The sequence below is a fragment of the Megascapheus bottae genome, chromosome 13 (genome assembly GCF_031878675.1).
Source record: "Megascapheus bottae isolate mThoBot1 chromosome 13, mThoBot2.hap1, whole genome shotgun sequence".
Classification (NCBI taxonomy): Eukaryota; Metazoa; Chordata; class Mammalia; order Rodentia; family Geomyidae; genus Megascapheus; species Megascapheus bottae.
This window is the reverse complement of record NC_143521.1, coordinates 50,132,433-50,148,373: the sequence shown is the minus strand read 5'-3', so window position 1 is coordinate 50,148,373 and position 15,941 is coordinate 50,132,433. Positions and strand designations below refer to the sequence as shown.

The 15,941-nt window shown below is 33.8% G+C and overlaps 1 protein-coding gene across 2 annotated transcripts in view; it reads left to right on the top strand.

Moving 5' to 3' along the window:
• The window catches only part of Slit2 (slit guidance ligand 2), a 313,542-nt gene that overhangs the window by 257,635 nt on the left and 39,966 nt on the right, over positions 1-15,941 (top strand). For both annotated transcript variants that reach the window (XM_090343777.1, XM_090343776.1), the window contains 5 exons: positions 2,051-2,122; positions 3,182-3,345; positions 14,248-14,372; positions 14,464-14,561; positions 15,726-15,865. In XM_090343777.1, the coding sequence (XP_090199903.1) occupies positions 2,051-2,122; positions 3,182-3,345; positions 14,248-14,372; positions 14,464-14,561; positions 15,726-15,865 (599 nt within the window). The remainder of the gene's footprint in view (positions 1-2,050; positions 2,123-3,181; positions 3,346-14,247; positions 14,373-14,463; positions 14,562-15,725; positions 15,866-15,941) is intronic.

Sequence of the window (15,941 nt, the reverse complement as noted above, 5' to 3'; positions counted from 1 at the left end):
TATTTGGAATTTGAATGATTGCATTTTAAGATATAATTGTTTAGCCACTTTGATGTGGACAGTAGAACCTCCTTTGCAGTACTTGTTGATGTTTCAATTATTTATTGGATAATTATGGTATTGAAACATATGTTTTATGTATCTCTAATTGCTTTTTACTTATAAGAAAGCCTAATTGCCTTTAAAATCACATAGCATATGAATAATTTTTACTGTGGAAATATAATCATTCAATATGTCTTTCCTTTCTTTTATATCCTAGTAGATGTATACTCATAGTTTGTATAACTTTTAAAGGTATATATGTAATATCTTCATGTTCTGCCATTTGTTTTTACTTGTATTAATATTGTGCACAAACAAGAGCTTGAACTCAGGATTGCACACTCTTACTTATCTTTCTGGCTCATTGCTGGAGCTCTGCAACTTGTATTGGAGGCACACCTCCAACACTTTTTCCTGGCTAATAAGAGGTAGAATCTCATAAGCTTTTCAGCCCACCCAGAAGAACTTAACTTTTTGGAGTAGTTAGGCTTATGGGCATGAGTTACCAGTGTTCAACAGTCATGAGCTATTTTTGTATAATGTGTGCTTTTTAAAAGGTTGCTATTCTATCATATATATATATACATATATATGTTAAACTATACAAATATTCTATAGGTTGAAGCATACATAATCAAGGAAATCCTTCTCATGCTTGCTACCATTTGTATTTGTTTCAAATTTATTATTCTGTGCAGAATTCAAATGCATAGCTTCTACATTCATCTCAGTGGAAACTCAGTAATGACTCAAATGAGGAGGGTACAAAAAAATAATAGTCAAGTTTTCTCCTAAGGAAGATTTGGTCATTCTAACAATAATTTGTTCTTCATCTGCTGTGGTGGAGAGTAACTTTCTGTAAACACTCTAAGAAATACTGAGCCTGAGTACAGTGGCTCTCACCTATAATCCTCACTACTCAGGAGGCTGAGATCTGAGGATCATAGTTCAAAACCAACTTGTGCACAAAAGTCTTTGTCACCACCACAAAGCCAGAAGTGGCATTGTGGCTCAACGTGGTAGAGCACTAGCCTTGAGCTGAAGAGCCCCAGGGTTGCCCTCAGGCCCAGAGTTCAAGCCCCAGGACCAAAAATTTTTTAAATGTAAAGAAATATTGAATACCACCAATTCTTTTACTTCTATCTCCATGTGACAAATTGAAAATTGTTCTTCCTGTTTGAATATGTATTTCTAGTACAGCATTTGAATATATTTCATTTGTTTATTGAACACTTGCAATTGTTATTCTAAGAGTCTGCTAATCCCATTTTCCCATCTATTATCTTTTTAGAATTAATGTAGAACTCTTTATACATTTACTACATAAGTTTTTAGATCTTTTGATAAAGAATTAACTTAATGTGTTACAAGGTTATGAATATTTTATATTCTTTGCCTTAAATGAAATCTTTTATAACGTGAATTTTTGTAGTGTGAAAATGTTACTATTGTTGCTGGAAGCTGTGGGCTCATGCTATAATCATTACTCAGGAGTCTGAGGTCTGAGGATTGTGGTTCACAGCCAGATCAAGTAGAAAAAACTGTGAAATTCATCTCCAGTTAAGCACCAAAAAATTCAGAAGTAGATCTGTGGCTCAAATGTTAGAGTGCTAGCCTTGAGGGGAAATAAAAGGTCAGAGACAGCACCTCAGATCTAATAAGTACATGCCCCAGGAATAGCACCCTCCAACATACACAAAAGGTACTGTTTTTATAGTTTCTGGGTTTATGTCTTGTTTTTTAAGGCTTTTCTCAATTCTTGATTATATAAAAAAGCAAATTTCCTTTTTAGTAGACTGTTAATTTTATTTTTAACCTTAAATCTTCAATCTGGAGGATATTTTAAGGTCTTGTAAGATATAAACTAATTTTCTATCATCAAGACTGTTAATGAAGTAAACCAACCATCTTTTGCTTCTTCATTGAGTATAAAATGCATGTATAAGAATTCTTCCAAACTCTAGAGACTATGGGAAAGTTGATTTTGCTTTTTTCTTACTTGTAGATCTCTACATGGAAATGATATTTCTGTCGTCCCTGAAGGTGCTTTCAATGATCTTTCTGCATTATCACATCTGTGAGTATTTGGCTCTCTGATTTGGATCTTGGGTTCTATGCTGTCCACAAAAAGCGTTTTAAACAATCTCCTACAGCTCTGATTTTAATTTATGAGCTCTGGTTGTTCTATCTTCAAAAACTAAAAAAGTAAACATTTCACCCTAGATGCAATGCCCTTGTGCCAAGACAGTTTTATTTTAAGCTTTCAGCTTTTGCTTTCCATTAGCTGAGTTTTCTTTGCTGAGTTAAAAGTGTGTCTTCAGCAAAAAATACATCCCCAACATTTCTAACCCTTTCCTCATTATTTGGTTCTAGAATATTTAGCTCCCTTTGAATTTAGTCTGGCCCAACCAGACTTTTTCAAGTTACAACCACTCCTGCACGAAGCAGACCCTGATTTCCTCAAATTAGATTCATTTGTCTAGTAAAATTTATTTATTATAGACAATGACAGATACCATACACTATTATGTTTTTTGTGGTACCGTGTTTGGTACCACAAAGTTATAATTACCCACTTCTGCAAAAATGTCAAACTCAGTTTGGGCCTAAACAAAACTCACAGCCTTTAATAAGAAAAGAATTGTAGACAATTCAGAAGAGGGAATAGTTGGAGACTGTTGTAACATGTCTCATAAAATTATGTTTGGTCATGTTTACATGCAACTGTCCTTAGAAACAGGAGTTCTTCATAGTTCAGATAAAGCCTTGCTTGTGGATGGCCTATAAGAGTTTACAAAATGATTGACTTCTCAGCAAAGAATTAGTGATTCCACTTAGATTGTACAATTGAATTGTACATCCAGTACAAACTATATCTCAGTAAGGATGAAGGGATCTTAGAAAGCTCATATGTTAATGTAATGAGAATTTTCAAAAATCCCCCAACAGCACATAATTAAGAAAAAGGAGAATTCCAGCTGTCTCAATCTTCTCCTTGATTCGTATTTTTTTTTACTTACCAATAAATCTATATTTTCTACTGAGCATCACTTTGAATTCTATTCCCTTAGGAAATAACAATGATTCCATACTTGTGTGTGTGTATGTGTGTGCTTTTGTGGTGTTGTTTTTCCAGAGCAATTGGAGCCAACCCTCTTTACTGTGATTGTAACATGCAGTGGTTATCCGACTGGGTAAAGTCGGAATATAAGGAACCTGGAATTGCCCGCTGTGCTGGTCCTGGAGAAATGGCCGATAAATTGTTACTTACAACTCCCTCCAAGAAATTTACCTGTCAAGGTATAGCTTTGAATTATTTACACTTTTGGTTTATCTTCCCGAAATGTTTCAGTTCAATATCCTCTTTTAAGAATCACGAGATGAATTATCCAAGGAAAAATAAAAGCAACACAACCCTATGAGGCCAGTCTTTAATGGTCACTATAAAAAGCACTCAAAGTATTTGCTTTTTTTATACCTGTGCTTTGAAAAAAAATGACATTGCAGTTATTGAAGATATCCAATTAAAGAAGTAGCCTTGGCAAATAATTTTTAGAAATAGTCTATTTGAAATGGACTACATTTCTTGAAATAGAGGGAGAAATACAGAGTAGGTAATTTCTTTCATAATCTCTAACAAGTGAAATCTTTTGCTTTTGCCTTGTCCAAATCTGTCACTTGCTGTCAGGGCTTCCAGGGCCCTGTGGCTTCATAATACCAGGTAAGGGAAATGGTCCCTACTCAGTGTGACAGCGAACCTTCTGACCTGCCTGTCCTGCTACTGACCTTCCTGTGTCTGTGTTCCCTTTATTTTCGCTTGCTCACATCCCTTCTTCTTTCCCTATCATACCTTTGTAAGTTCTATATGGGTAATTATGTGACCAATATCATTATTTTCTCTCATTTGGATATATGCAAATAAATATGCATATGAGCACATGCAAATGTATGCAAATAGATCAGAATAAGAAAATAATTTATTAAAAAATAAACAAGATTTTATTTCTGGAAGAAGAAATCAAATTTACCATTAATCATTAAAATTCCTACAGATAACCTCTACCCAACTTGTTTTGTGTGTTTTGCCATAAAGGGCAGTCATATAGATTAATTTAGACTCCTCACCAAAAAAATGATTTTGCATTATTTCTAAATGGTACATTTTAAGAAGGGCATTCAGAATAATTGGACAGAGGGGAAAACTGGCCTGAAAACTCCTAAATCTGCAATAAAAAATGTTGACTAAGCATATTTTCTGGGTAGAAGTAAATTTCAAGTATTGTATTGCAGACAAGTTTATGGTGTGATCACCCTTCCAAACTTGTGAACCTAGCTGAGGAAAGAAGCTTTCAGCACCTGAACATTTCTTTAGGAAAAGCATATCTTTGTAGGTAACACTACACAGTAGCTCACAGCGGGAGATCTAAACTCTATCTGGTGGGTTAAATCCTACTTATATTTTTCCAATGGATAGAAATTCTAGTTTTACTACTTAGTCCACCTGTGTCTCAGTTTCCTCATTACTAAACTGAAAGGTTTTAATTAGGCTGAAATGAATTAGTTGAGTCCAGTTGCCAGTGGCTCACTCCTATAATCATTATTCAGAAAGCAGAGATCAGGAGATTGAGATTCAATGCCAGCCTGGCCTGGAAAATCTGTGAGACTCTTATTTCCAGTTAACCCCAAACTCAGAGGTAGGGCTATGGAATGAATGGTAGAGTACCAACCTTGAATGTAAAAGCTAAGGCCTAAATTAAGCCCCAGGACCAATACAAAACATAAAAATAAAAAGTAAAGAGTTGGTATATACAGAGTATGCTGCCTCACATGGGGTAAGCAATTCAGGATAGGGTAATAATTAGCAGTGCTAATGTAAAACTTCAAAACTTTAAAAGAAGCAAAATACCAAGCAGCAAGCAGTGGTGGTAGAAAGCACGCCATGATTTCATAATTAAAGAAGGTATTTTCAAAACTATGAGTCCCCAAACTTTATTAAACTAGCATCTATTGCTTTCTTCACAATGCTAAACATTTGTAAAAAAAAATGTATCAGTGTGTTTTTAGTGTTTATATTTTTAAAACGAAACTTCTGTTTTTCTCTGAGATGTCTTTGGTGAAATTAAATATGAGTTAACTTTTAAATCAAGACCACTAGCTCAGTCCTTCTGACTCTGGCCTATATAATACTAGCTACTCAAAAGGTTGAGATGCAGAGGATCATACTTTGAGGCCAACCTAGGAAACATTGTCCTCCTCGAAACTCCACCTCCAAAATAACCAACAAAATACAAAGCTGGAGATGTGGGTCAAGGAACAGTAAACTAGCTGAATTAGCATGAAGGTTCAAACTCTACTACTGGGAAAAAATAAATCCCTATAATATTCATACCAATATTTTATTAATTGAAACAGTGTAATCGTTTATCTATACTTTGGTAGTTTAATGAAAACTAAAGTTTAAACTTTTTTGCAATGCCTCTCCAGTGATATAGTTCTTGACTATTATGAAGAACATGCATTTATAGTTTTTCTTTTGTAACCCCAGGCTTTCCTGAGGCAAGTGCCTTATGGAAGGATCAGATGGCCTGAGAGTTACACCATTTTTTCTGTTTTAAAGTGAGGGAGACATGATTGTTAAAGAAGTATAAAGTCTTATTTTTAGTCATATATATTTCCAGGCAGGTTATGTAGAGGAATGAAAAATTGCAAATGGGTTCTTTTACACATTCCTGTGCTCAGAGAAGCACATGTTCTTGAAGAATCTCAGTGCTTATCTTTATTCCTTAAAGGAATATTCCCTGGTAGATTTCTTTCTTTATTCCTGAGATAATTCTGGAAAAGAATTATAGTGCTATATAAGAAATAGTATATATATATAATACATGCATGTATATTTAATTCAAGATTTATGTTACTAAACTGGCCACTTGTCTTTTCATTTAACAATTGGTGTCTCACATACTTAGTATACCAGAAAGAAGGAAAAGTAGTTGGCAAGAAAGCTAATCAGTGCAACTTAGTAGAGAAGGGACTGTTCTCTTAAGCCACCTGCCAGTATGGTGGCCAGAAGATGCTACTGAGCACTTACCATGCAGCTAATGTTACTTACAAGGTTGCTCTATTTGTTTATTTTGTCTCTGTTAATTACAACCTAAAATATCCGTGCATGGCTCCCAGCTACCATGTTGTGTAGCTTCATGATTGCAAGAATTCACAGGAAAAGCACTGTCTCAAAGAAGACTGCTAGGGAGGATCTAATGGTGTCTCTCTGATTGTTCAGAGAAGTGTGAGGATGGCACTCCAGGTGGGCAGATCTGTAGAAGTGCAACTGTTCTTTAGAGAATTCTATACCCATCCCAGGGCCTCTGGGAGACAGCTGATTTCAGACTTGTTATCCAACAGATGACAGAAGGCCAAAGACCTCTCAAGTGAACTTTGGCAGTTTGAATGCACATACACTACAATAGCAAATTAATATCTATATTTGAAGTGGTACCTTAAACTGGAAAGCCACTATCATGTAAAACTAGACTGTAAGCACAGTAACATTCAGTACTCAATAGATGCAGTACAATTTTATGAAGACTAGGATTTATTCCATTTTTGTATACCTTACTATAAATTTAGAATGATGGCAAGCATTGAAATTCACAGTGCTGTGTTTTTTTGCTTCTATCTCAGCATTTGTCAAAATATTGTGATTTCTCAGTGCCTTATTAATTCTCTGCTAGTTCAAGATTTATGACACTGGATTTATTGTTGCTACTGCTACAGTTACCGATGGTGGGTGTTAGAGCAACTACAATAATTACACACTGCTTTTTTGGACTGTTTTACATTATACTGAGATATATTTCTATCTTTTAATCTGTACCTTATTGCTGCATAAGAGCTAGTACTTATTTTCACAGTTGAGATGCAAATATTACACTTGGATCAGTGAAACAACTTGTATAATATCATTATTCAGCTGCTCGGTAAAGGAGCCAAAATTGAATTTTGAATTTCTTACTCCAGAACTTGCTAGTAACTTTTACATCAAAATTTTAATTATATAGCCTTACTGTGTTAAATACTAAGAAAATGAAAGTTTCAATTAACCTAATATCTTTTACCAGAAATGCTTGCTCATACAAAACAGATTGGTAGGCAGCAAATTATTCTATCATATTATATAAACTTCTCAAGGAAATCTCCTGAATCTTCCTTTCAGCACACATGTTTTGTGAGGTTGAAACTATATTACTATGTTTTTAAAAGATTAACTGTTTTTATATTTAAATTTAGCTGTTCTCATAATTATGCCAGTATCATCTATTTTTATTTTACTGATGAGAATCATGTTAATACAAGCCCTATTATTAAAGTTATCTATAATTTCAAATTGCATCAGACAAGTAAATATTCTTTTTTAAACTATGTTTGCATAGCTGTATTTAAATATAACATTTTTATAAAACAGCATAATATTAATGAGTGGTTAAATATGTCAATAAGAACTATCTCCATTTTATGATTTTCTTTATGATATAAACATATAGCTGATGTGGAACAAACATAATGATTGTAGCATATATAATTAACACCCAAGTGAAAGCGGTCTATAGTAGGAAGTAGTCGGAATATGTCTTTATAACCTATATGTCCTGTCCTCATTTTTTTGATTATCAGTTGATATTAGAGTAAGCAAGTAGTCTACAATTTAAAGTAAACAACAAGGTTTTTGTCCTTTCTAGGTTTTCAATGAGAAAACTAAAATGGCTCGTGGAATATGATTGACTTCTACTAGTCCCTTTAATGTCTCTGGTTTAGAAAGATTCTGCTATATGGACAACTGGATTATTCTTTTTTTTTCATTTGATAGACATTCATTAACTACTTCATTGTATTAAGAAATGTACACTACTAAAAATGAATTTGTGTTCCCCTTTCATTTAATAAATATTATTAGAGTTCCAATTATACACCAGGTACAGCTACAAGTTTAAACAATGTCATAATAAACGCTAATTACCCTTATCCTCATGGAGCTTATACTTTACAAATTCATTTATTTAAGTATACAAATATAAAATAAGTTTTTGAAGAGGAAATTTTATAATATATTTATAAGATAATTATATCAAACAATTATGGAGTACTTTGGTCTGTAAAGGTCATATGAGACTTTTAGAGGGAGCCAAGTGGAACTGAGAGTGGAACCCATAAGAAAAGATGGAAAAACAAATAGAAATATGTATACCAGCAATGAGTCATGAGATTCTAGTAGGCATTTATTCCTTCAACTATAAAGCCAGCTCAAAGGTCAAGGAAATGTAACAATCTGAAAAAACTAGACTTCCCAGAAAAAAAATTCTTCATATCTCAGGAATTACTATTTATCTTCTTAGCAAGAGAAATATCTTCTTTTAATGGAGAATTTTTAACAAGCTAGATGAAGGCTTTTCATTTTGTGTCACATGACTTATTGATACTGTCTTAGTAACTCAACTAAGTATGAATATAATTAAATAACTCAGGCTAGGAGAGGAGAAAATGTGATGGAATGGGTGACATTTTCTAAGATGCATTGTAATCATAAATTGACATTGAATTAAATCCTTATTGTAAAAAGGATTGAGCCTACACTAAAAGTCGAGAAAATCCGCCATATTTAGAAACATTATTTAGAACTTGCTCAAAAGCTTGTTATTCTTTCAGATTTAGTATCACTAATTTATAGTCATGAATTTGAAAGAACCTTTACTTTGTCTAATGATTTATCATCCTAAATATGACCAATTACATTTGAAGTAAGATTATCTTTAGAAGCTATGATGTGCTCATTGGCTAAAGGAAAAAAAACAAGAGCTTGTATGTAATTAGCTATCAAAAGCATCATTCATATGAAATAAAAAGCCATCCTTCATTGTACTTTAAAACATTTAAAAAGAGAAAAATGAATATTTTATAATCATATTCTCTCTGATAATGCTAACCTCTAAATTAAATATCGTTGTTTCCCATTTAGATTCCAGAAGTTATTTTACTGCCCTAAGGCTTGTTATATAGAAAATGACTAGGCCCAATGATTCTGCAGGAGTTATACTTAGCCTTTGGGTTTTCATTTAGCAATTTGTGCAAGGCAAATTTAGAGGAAGTTTAGCTGCATCATCTAGGAACTATTTTCAGCCATAAACTGAAACCAAAAGGGCACTTCCATCTTGCCAATCTCAATGGCTCCCTTTTAGTGTTCCTTATTTGTTCTTGTTTCCTAGGGGTGAGTTGCCTCATTTTCTATACATTTTCCTTACTTCTTTTCTTCATTTTTTTTGGCTGAGATCACTTTTCTTTTTGCCCACTGTTCAATGTCAACATATATCAGGTTCTTACCTAAATCCTGTTAAATTCGTAATTGATTTTAGCTTGTGACTTCAAATAGCTATCCATGATTTTTCTTCTGAAATTCATATTTTTTTACTCACATTTCACTCCTTTAATGGCTTATAAACCCTCAAAACACATATAATAAAGCACATCTTCTCATTACTCATGTTCTTTCTCTAATTGATAGCTGTATGGCTTTTCTATTTTCCCAGAAACACAGACATTTCAGTTGAAATGTAGCCTAGCTCCTGGTACAAAGTATATCATCCATAAAATATTAGATAAATGAATGATTTGATGAGGGAATGTTAACAATGCATTTGATATTAAAATTCAAGAAATTTAGCAATAGCAAGTGGAACACATTAACTTTGTCATATCTGACACAAAACATTGTTGTTTCTTGAGCTATCAATGCTGTCCCCTTACTTCATGCAGGGGCAGAATTAGAGTTTTCAATCATATTTCCCATGGATGCTAGAATGAAGGAAAACTCTGGATTAGAGTTAGAAGTTTTTGTCTGGAATTTTTGGTAATAAATCAAAATGAGATTCAATGCTCAGTGGGTAGCTATCTGAGTGTCAGTGCACAGCCAGCGATTTGAGCCACGTAAGCAAGTCTGCCTACAAACTTTAATAGATTTGAAGGCCAGCAGTTCTTCCATTAAAGATTAAAACAAGTGACAGAGACAGATAGTTAATCAAACCTTCTTCTCATTTTTCTCTGAATTATTAAGCTAAACACACCCCCATACATACAGCTGATAAAACAGTGCTTTTATTTGTCAAGGCCAAATCTTCATCCAGTCTTCCTAAACGGACTTTTTCTCTTTCCATTGGCACTATTAAATATCTCCTTAGCACTAATATGTTAGGAATTTTTTTTTACTATTTTTTATTGTCAGTGTAATGTATAGAAGGGTTACAGTTACATTGGCCAGGTAGTAGGTGCATTAGTTCTCACACATTGACACCCCTTCTCATGATTTTGTTCTCATTTCCTTCCCCCTTCTCCTCCCAATCATCTTGTTTCCCCCCTTCCCCTTCCTATTTCAAATAAACAAATATATATATATATATATATATATATATATATACAATATACCAGGTAACAAAGTCAGATATAGTAACAATATGAGATTAACCATGTTGGGAAATTATTAACAATTCTTGGAAATGGCTTTACAAAAGAAAGGTTTGGAGATTTTAGTTCCCTTCTGAAAAACAAAACAAGAAAAGAGAGGACCTCTCTTTATTCTTGAAGTTATTCTCTTGTTTCTTATAGATGTTCCTCATATACATGAAATAAACAACTATGGGTATTGTTTGGATCCTGTGCTCTTGATTATTTTAATAATAGTCCTTACAATTCCCCCAGACAACTGTCACTCTTAGGCAGAAAGTACTCGTTGCCCCCTGAAAGAATCTATAAATGGCAAGGTCCATTTTGTTTTTAACTGTGTCGAAATTTGGATAAATATGCAAGTGAATGTCCTTCTTTTATGTTAATCACTTTCCTACAGCCAACCACGCATGTTGGAAGTAAAGAAAACAGTGAAAATTTCATTATGTTCGTCACACATTCATTAGCCTAATTTGTCCTAACATTACACAAATTAAATGTCAAATCTAAATGAATAACTTGAGCAGATAGACTTCAGAGTCTGACATTTCCAGAGACATACCTGGGTGTTGCTTTGTTACTTAGGACTGATCAAATATTCATTCTCTTCTGAAACACTGTGATGACGCTTCTACCAATTCATGAGACTTTATTTAGAATGTTCCTTATTCTATGACAACATTTCTTTATTCAATACAAATAGGTTGAAGCCACCAAATATCTTCATTCAGTCAGATGTTTGAAAGAAAAGATTTCCAAGAAGACACACTGGAAACTAAAAAAAATAAAAATAAAATATTTTAAGTGAAGCAAGAGATAAACAATTAACTTAGAAAAAAGTAAACATATGTATATGAAAAGGAGTGAGTGCAGAGAACCAAGTACCAGGCATATATTTCTGAAGGGCTGAAATATATAAATAATAATCTGATAGAAATCACATAAATGTATAAAAGAAACATAGAGAACTGAGGGTGAGGAGGAGCTCAGTGTTAGAGCACTTAACTGGGTCTGGACATGAGACTTAGCATTGCATAGTTGTAGACAGACTGACAGATATCATATAGAATGGTAGATACAGTAGTCAGGTTTGCCAACTGAAATTAGAACTCTAAATGACTGGTTACATTCTGAAAATTCCACCAAAATATTTCCAAAAGTGTAAGAATTGTCAGAAGAGGACTGAGAATATAAAAGCTGATAAGCTTGATTCTTTTAGCCCATCTCCAGAAAACCATCTCCAGTGAACCATCTCCAGAAAACTTTAGATGTTTAGATGTTAAAATAATACAGCATAATTAACAATATCAGAAATTAAATCTTCCCAGAAAAAAATCTGGAAAATTATTTGGCGCTTATTACTCATGTATAATGTTGTAAACATTTATTAAGTCAATTTTGACTATATAGTAAACTAAATAGGGACTTCTCCAGTAGCTATGTATTGTACTAAATTACTTAAAATGCATTCAATTACCTTTCCCTTAAAACCATTTCTAGCTCCTCATTCACACATAATTGTTGAAAAAATAACATGTTCCATGGATCAAACTTAGAAAATGCCAGCCCTGAACACTTCTATTCGAACTGTAGTCTTGGCAGACACTGAAAGACCAAAAGGCATTTTTTTCAAGGTCTAGGGCACTATCCCCTGTTTCCAGTACTTGGATATGCTGAGTTGCTGTCCTGTTTGTGTATATATACTCAGTGGCTTTATCCTCCAGCCATGTTCTAAGCTACATTCTTTCTTCCTCAGCCAAAGAATTCATTGTCAGGGTTGTACCTGCATACTATCTTACTAATTGTAACTAATAAGCACAAACATTTATTGTAAAGTATTACTTTAATGTAATTGTTTTGAGTAATTGAAACCATTCATTTCTCCAATGGGCTGAATAGTTGAATGTATACCCGTCATTGAGAAATAATTTGGTGGAGATGGAGTTTCTAGGGGACTGACTTCAAAATGGGTCCAGCAATTCCTCCCCTACCATTTGATACAAAAGCTGCATTAGTTATTCTGGTTACCAAGAAAAATGAGAAGGATGTCATATTGTCAAAGTTTTTTCCTAATGCATGAGCTGCCTGTCCCTAAGACTGACCCTTTCCCTTGAACACAACTATCCTCCCAAATTGTCATATTAACAAATGTTGAAAAGAAACTGAAATTGCTATCTAGGTCTATTTATAGAGGGTGATTTTTTAAGCTTTGGTATATTTTCAGAGATAACTGATGAGTATGTTTTCTGTGAATTCTAATACCTAACCATTTAAATAGATACAAGTATTTCCTAAAATAAGGCATAGGAAAAGATAGGAATATATTCTGTGAACATCATGTAAATTGATTTTTCATATATTTGTAACATGCTTCTATGTCTGTACAATAGCATTATGAAAAGTTATCCATACAGAAAAGTCACATGGCTTCTAGTGGGAAATTACCTTGGAATGCTGAAGCACTGGCAGAGAGGTCAAGTCATCAGATGTCTCACTAATAATATTTTCAGCATCCTTTCTAGAAATTGTGTGCAGTGAAACATCAACTTAGAATTGGTGCTACTTATTACTTATTCCAGTGAATTAAAATAGCAACAGAGAGATTGATAGTAGAAACAAAAAAATGTTTATGCTATGGAATGATTTCATCATATATATATATTAACTTGTCATATTTTTTTGCTATTTTCCTATACAGTTGCCAAAGAGAAAGCTAGTGAGTTTGCATAGTATAAAAAGTAATATCAATAAGATAATGTTTTATTGAAACTTGTTCAATGTCCATATTGTTGGCCATTTACCAAAGAGTACATCTTATAAAAACTGGCTACCGCAAAATCTGCAGTGACCTAGGTCTTTTAGTAAGATGATGGATATTTGTGATGTATTTTCTCCTCTATAAGAAAGATCTAGAAACATCACTCATCACATACTGAATTAATGAAATAAATACAGTGGATGAAGAGGATATGAAGGAGAATGTTATACAGCATAGACTGTTTGATGCATTTTCACGTGCATAAACGTGTCACTGGGGCTAGAGTCATTCATGATAGAGAAAATACTTAGTGGGTGGGTGTTTCAGTGGGGGAGTCAGACAAGAGACAGAGAAAGAGGGAGAGGGAACTAAGAAAGAGAAAGGGAGAGAGGGTGAGAGGATGGAAGAAAGAGAAGGAAGGAGGGGGTATGGAAAAGAAGGAAAGGGGAAGAAGGAAAGCACTTTTGTGCAGTTGTTTGTAAGTAATAGGAAATATATATATATACGATTTTTAATTATAGTGATACATTTCTAATTATTCATAAAACTCATACATGCTACCATCACACAAGCAGTTCTCTCCTGGAATGATAGCATGCATTTCTGTGGATCTAGTGAAGGCTGAGTTGTAGGTGATAATTATGAATACATCTGCATAAATTAGTTCATAAGGAATTCTAATCTCATTAACATCAGCTACTAATCACTGCAGCTACCAACTCAGATTCCAATTCTGGTTCGGAATTTCTCACAGTACCTCCCAGAGAATAGGCCTCCTTCTGACATACATGAATGATGAAGACTCCTGGCTTTGTTGAGGAAGAAAAAAAAAAACATGCATAGCCACACAGACAACAGTTTTATGCCAAATGTGCTTTTACATTAGGGCATTGATGTAAACCATGAGCAGAAAGAATCTGTTTCTCATGTGGCTTTATTTTCCACTCATTGTTTAGGTCCTGTTGATGTCAACATTCTAGCTAAATGTAATCCCTGTTTATCAAATCCATGTAAAAATGATGGCACCTGTAACAACGACCCAGTTGACTTTTACCGCTGTACATGTCCGTATGGTTTCAAGGTACGGTACTTTCATGGGTCGACTCTGCTTTCTCTGTGTGCTGAGAACTTCCTTCGTTGTAGTCACCCTTACTTGGCCATTTCTTCTCCAGGGGCAGGACTGTGATGTCCCAATTCATGCCTGTATCAGTAACCCATGTAAACACGGCGGGACTTGCCACCTACAAGAAGGAGAAAAGGAGGGATTCTGGTAAGTCCTGGGCTGTGATCTCCTGTGTGATGGAGCAAGAACTTACTAAGGGACTATGCATTTTTCTTTTCAGAGAAAGGGACAATATTGTAAGGGATGTTAGAATATAAGTATTCATCCTTGCATTATTATAAACAGAGACATCATGGAGTTCTCAGTTGAGGATGCAACCCAATCAAAAAATTGAAAGAATGCATGTAGGCATATCCATCAAGTCAGATTAGGACAAGACAGTGCATTGGCTCTGTTATTCAAATTAATAGCCAACTACTCTCAAAATTCAAATCCTGCACTCATCAGTTGAGTTTCATTCTTATTTTATAGACATGGTAGAATGCTAAATTCCACAGAAAGTTAATGATTCACATCAAGGCCACAATTATGAGTTAGACAAACAAGCTGTGAACATTTTGAATCTAGAATCACTTAATTGTAGAATAGCATTACTTCAGAAATAATTCACCAGTTACAAAATAGACTTCTTTTTAATGACACCAGTACTTCCACATAAAGATGCAAATATACCATGATAGCTTTTTAGAAAGATACCATTTTTAAAAATATATTTACACATTTTATGAAATTGTCTCTTTTTCTTCTATACTTTACTGAGGTTATTTTGATATGTAGTCATGATTAAATATACAATGTTTAACGTTAGGGAAGAGATTTGTTGAGACTTAAAATGCATTTGTGATTGCAAGAAAGACTAAATCTAAATTTTAGATTTTGTTTGGCCACTAGACACCGGGGACATTATACATAGAGTAGAAGATGATATCATTTTTAAAACCAGTACCAGTTCTTCCCACTACTGCACAAAGAAATATGACTTATTTTATTGGAGAGCAATCTTGACATTAAGATAGAGTTGTGAAGTAAAAAGTTAGCTTGTGATTTAGACCTGCAAATATGTTTGGTTTATTGATTTTTAGGATGCTGGACCTATTTGTCATCTTGCAGCTACTATAAATTTTAATTTTTTGAATGTTTACCGGTTTGTTGTATATTACCTGCAGTTAAGGCTTCCAACATACCATTTCAAAGCATTTTAAAAATCAATGTCTTGTAGTTTACAGCTCTATAATTGATAACCACTTAGATCACATGCTTTAAAATGTAGAAAAATAAAATACTCCTTGCCTTTCTTTCCCTGATGTTCAGGTGTATTTGTGCTGATGGATTTGAAGGAGAAAACTGTGAAATCAATGTTGATGATTGTGAAGATAATGATTGTGAAAATAATTCCACCTGTGTTGATGGAATTAATAACTACACATGCCTTTGTCCACCTGAGTACACAGGTATGAAAAACAGGTCATAGTATATGCCATTGATCAGTGAATCTGTTTGAACGCATGGTTGACACTATGTTAAATT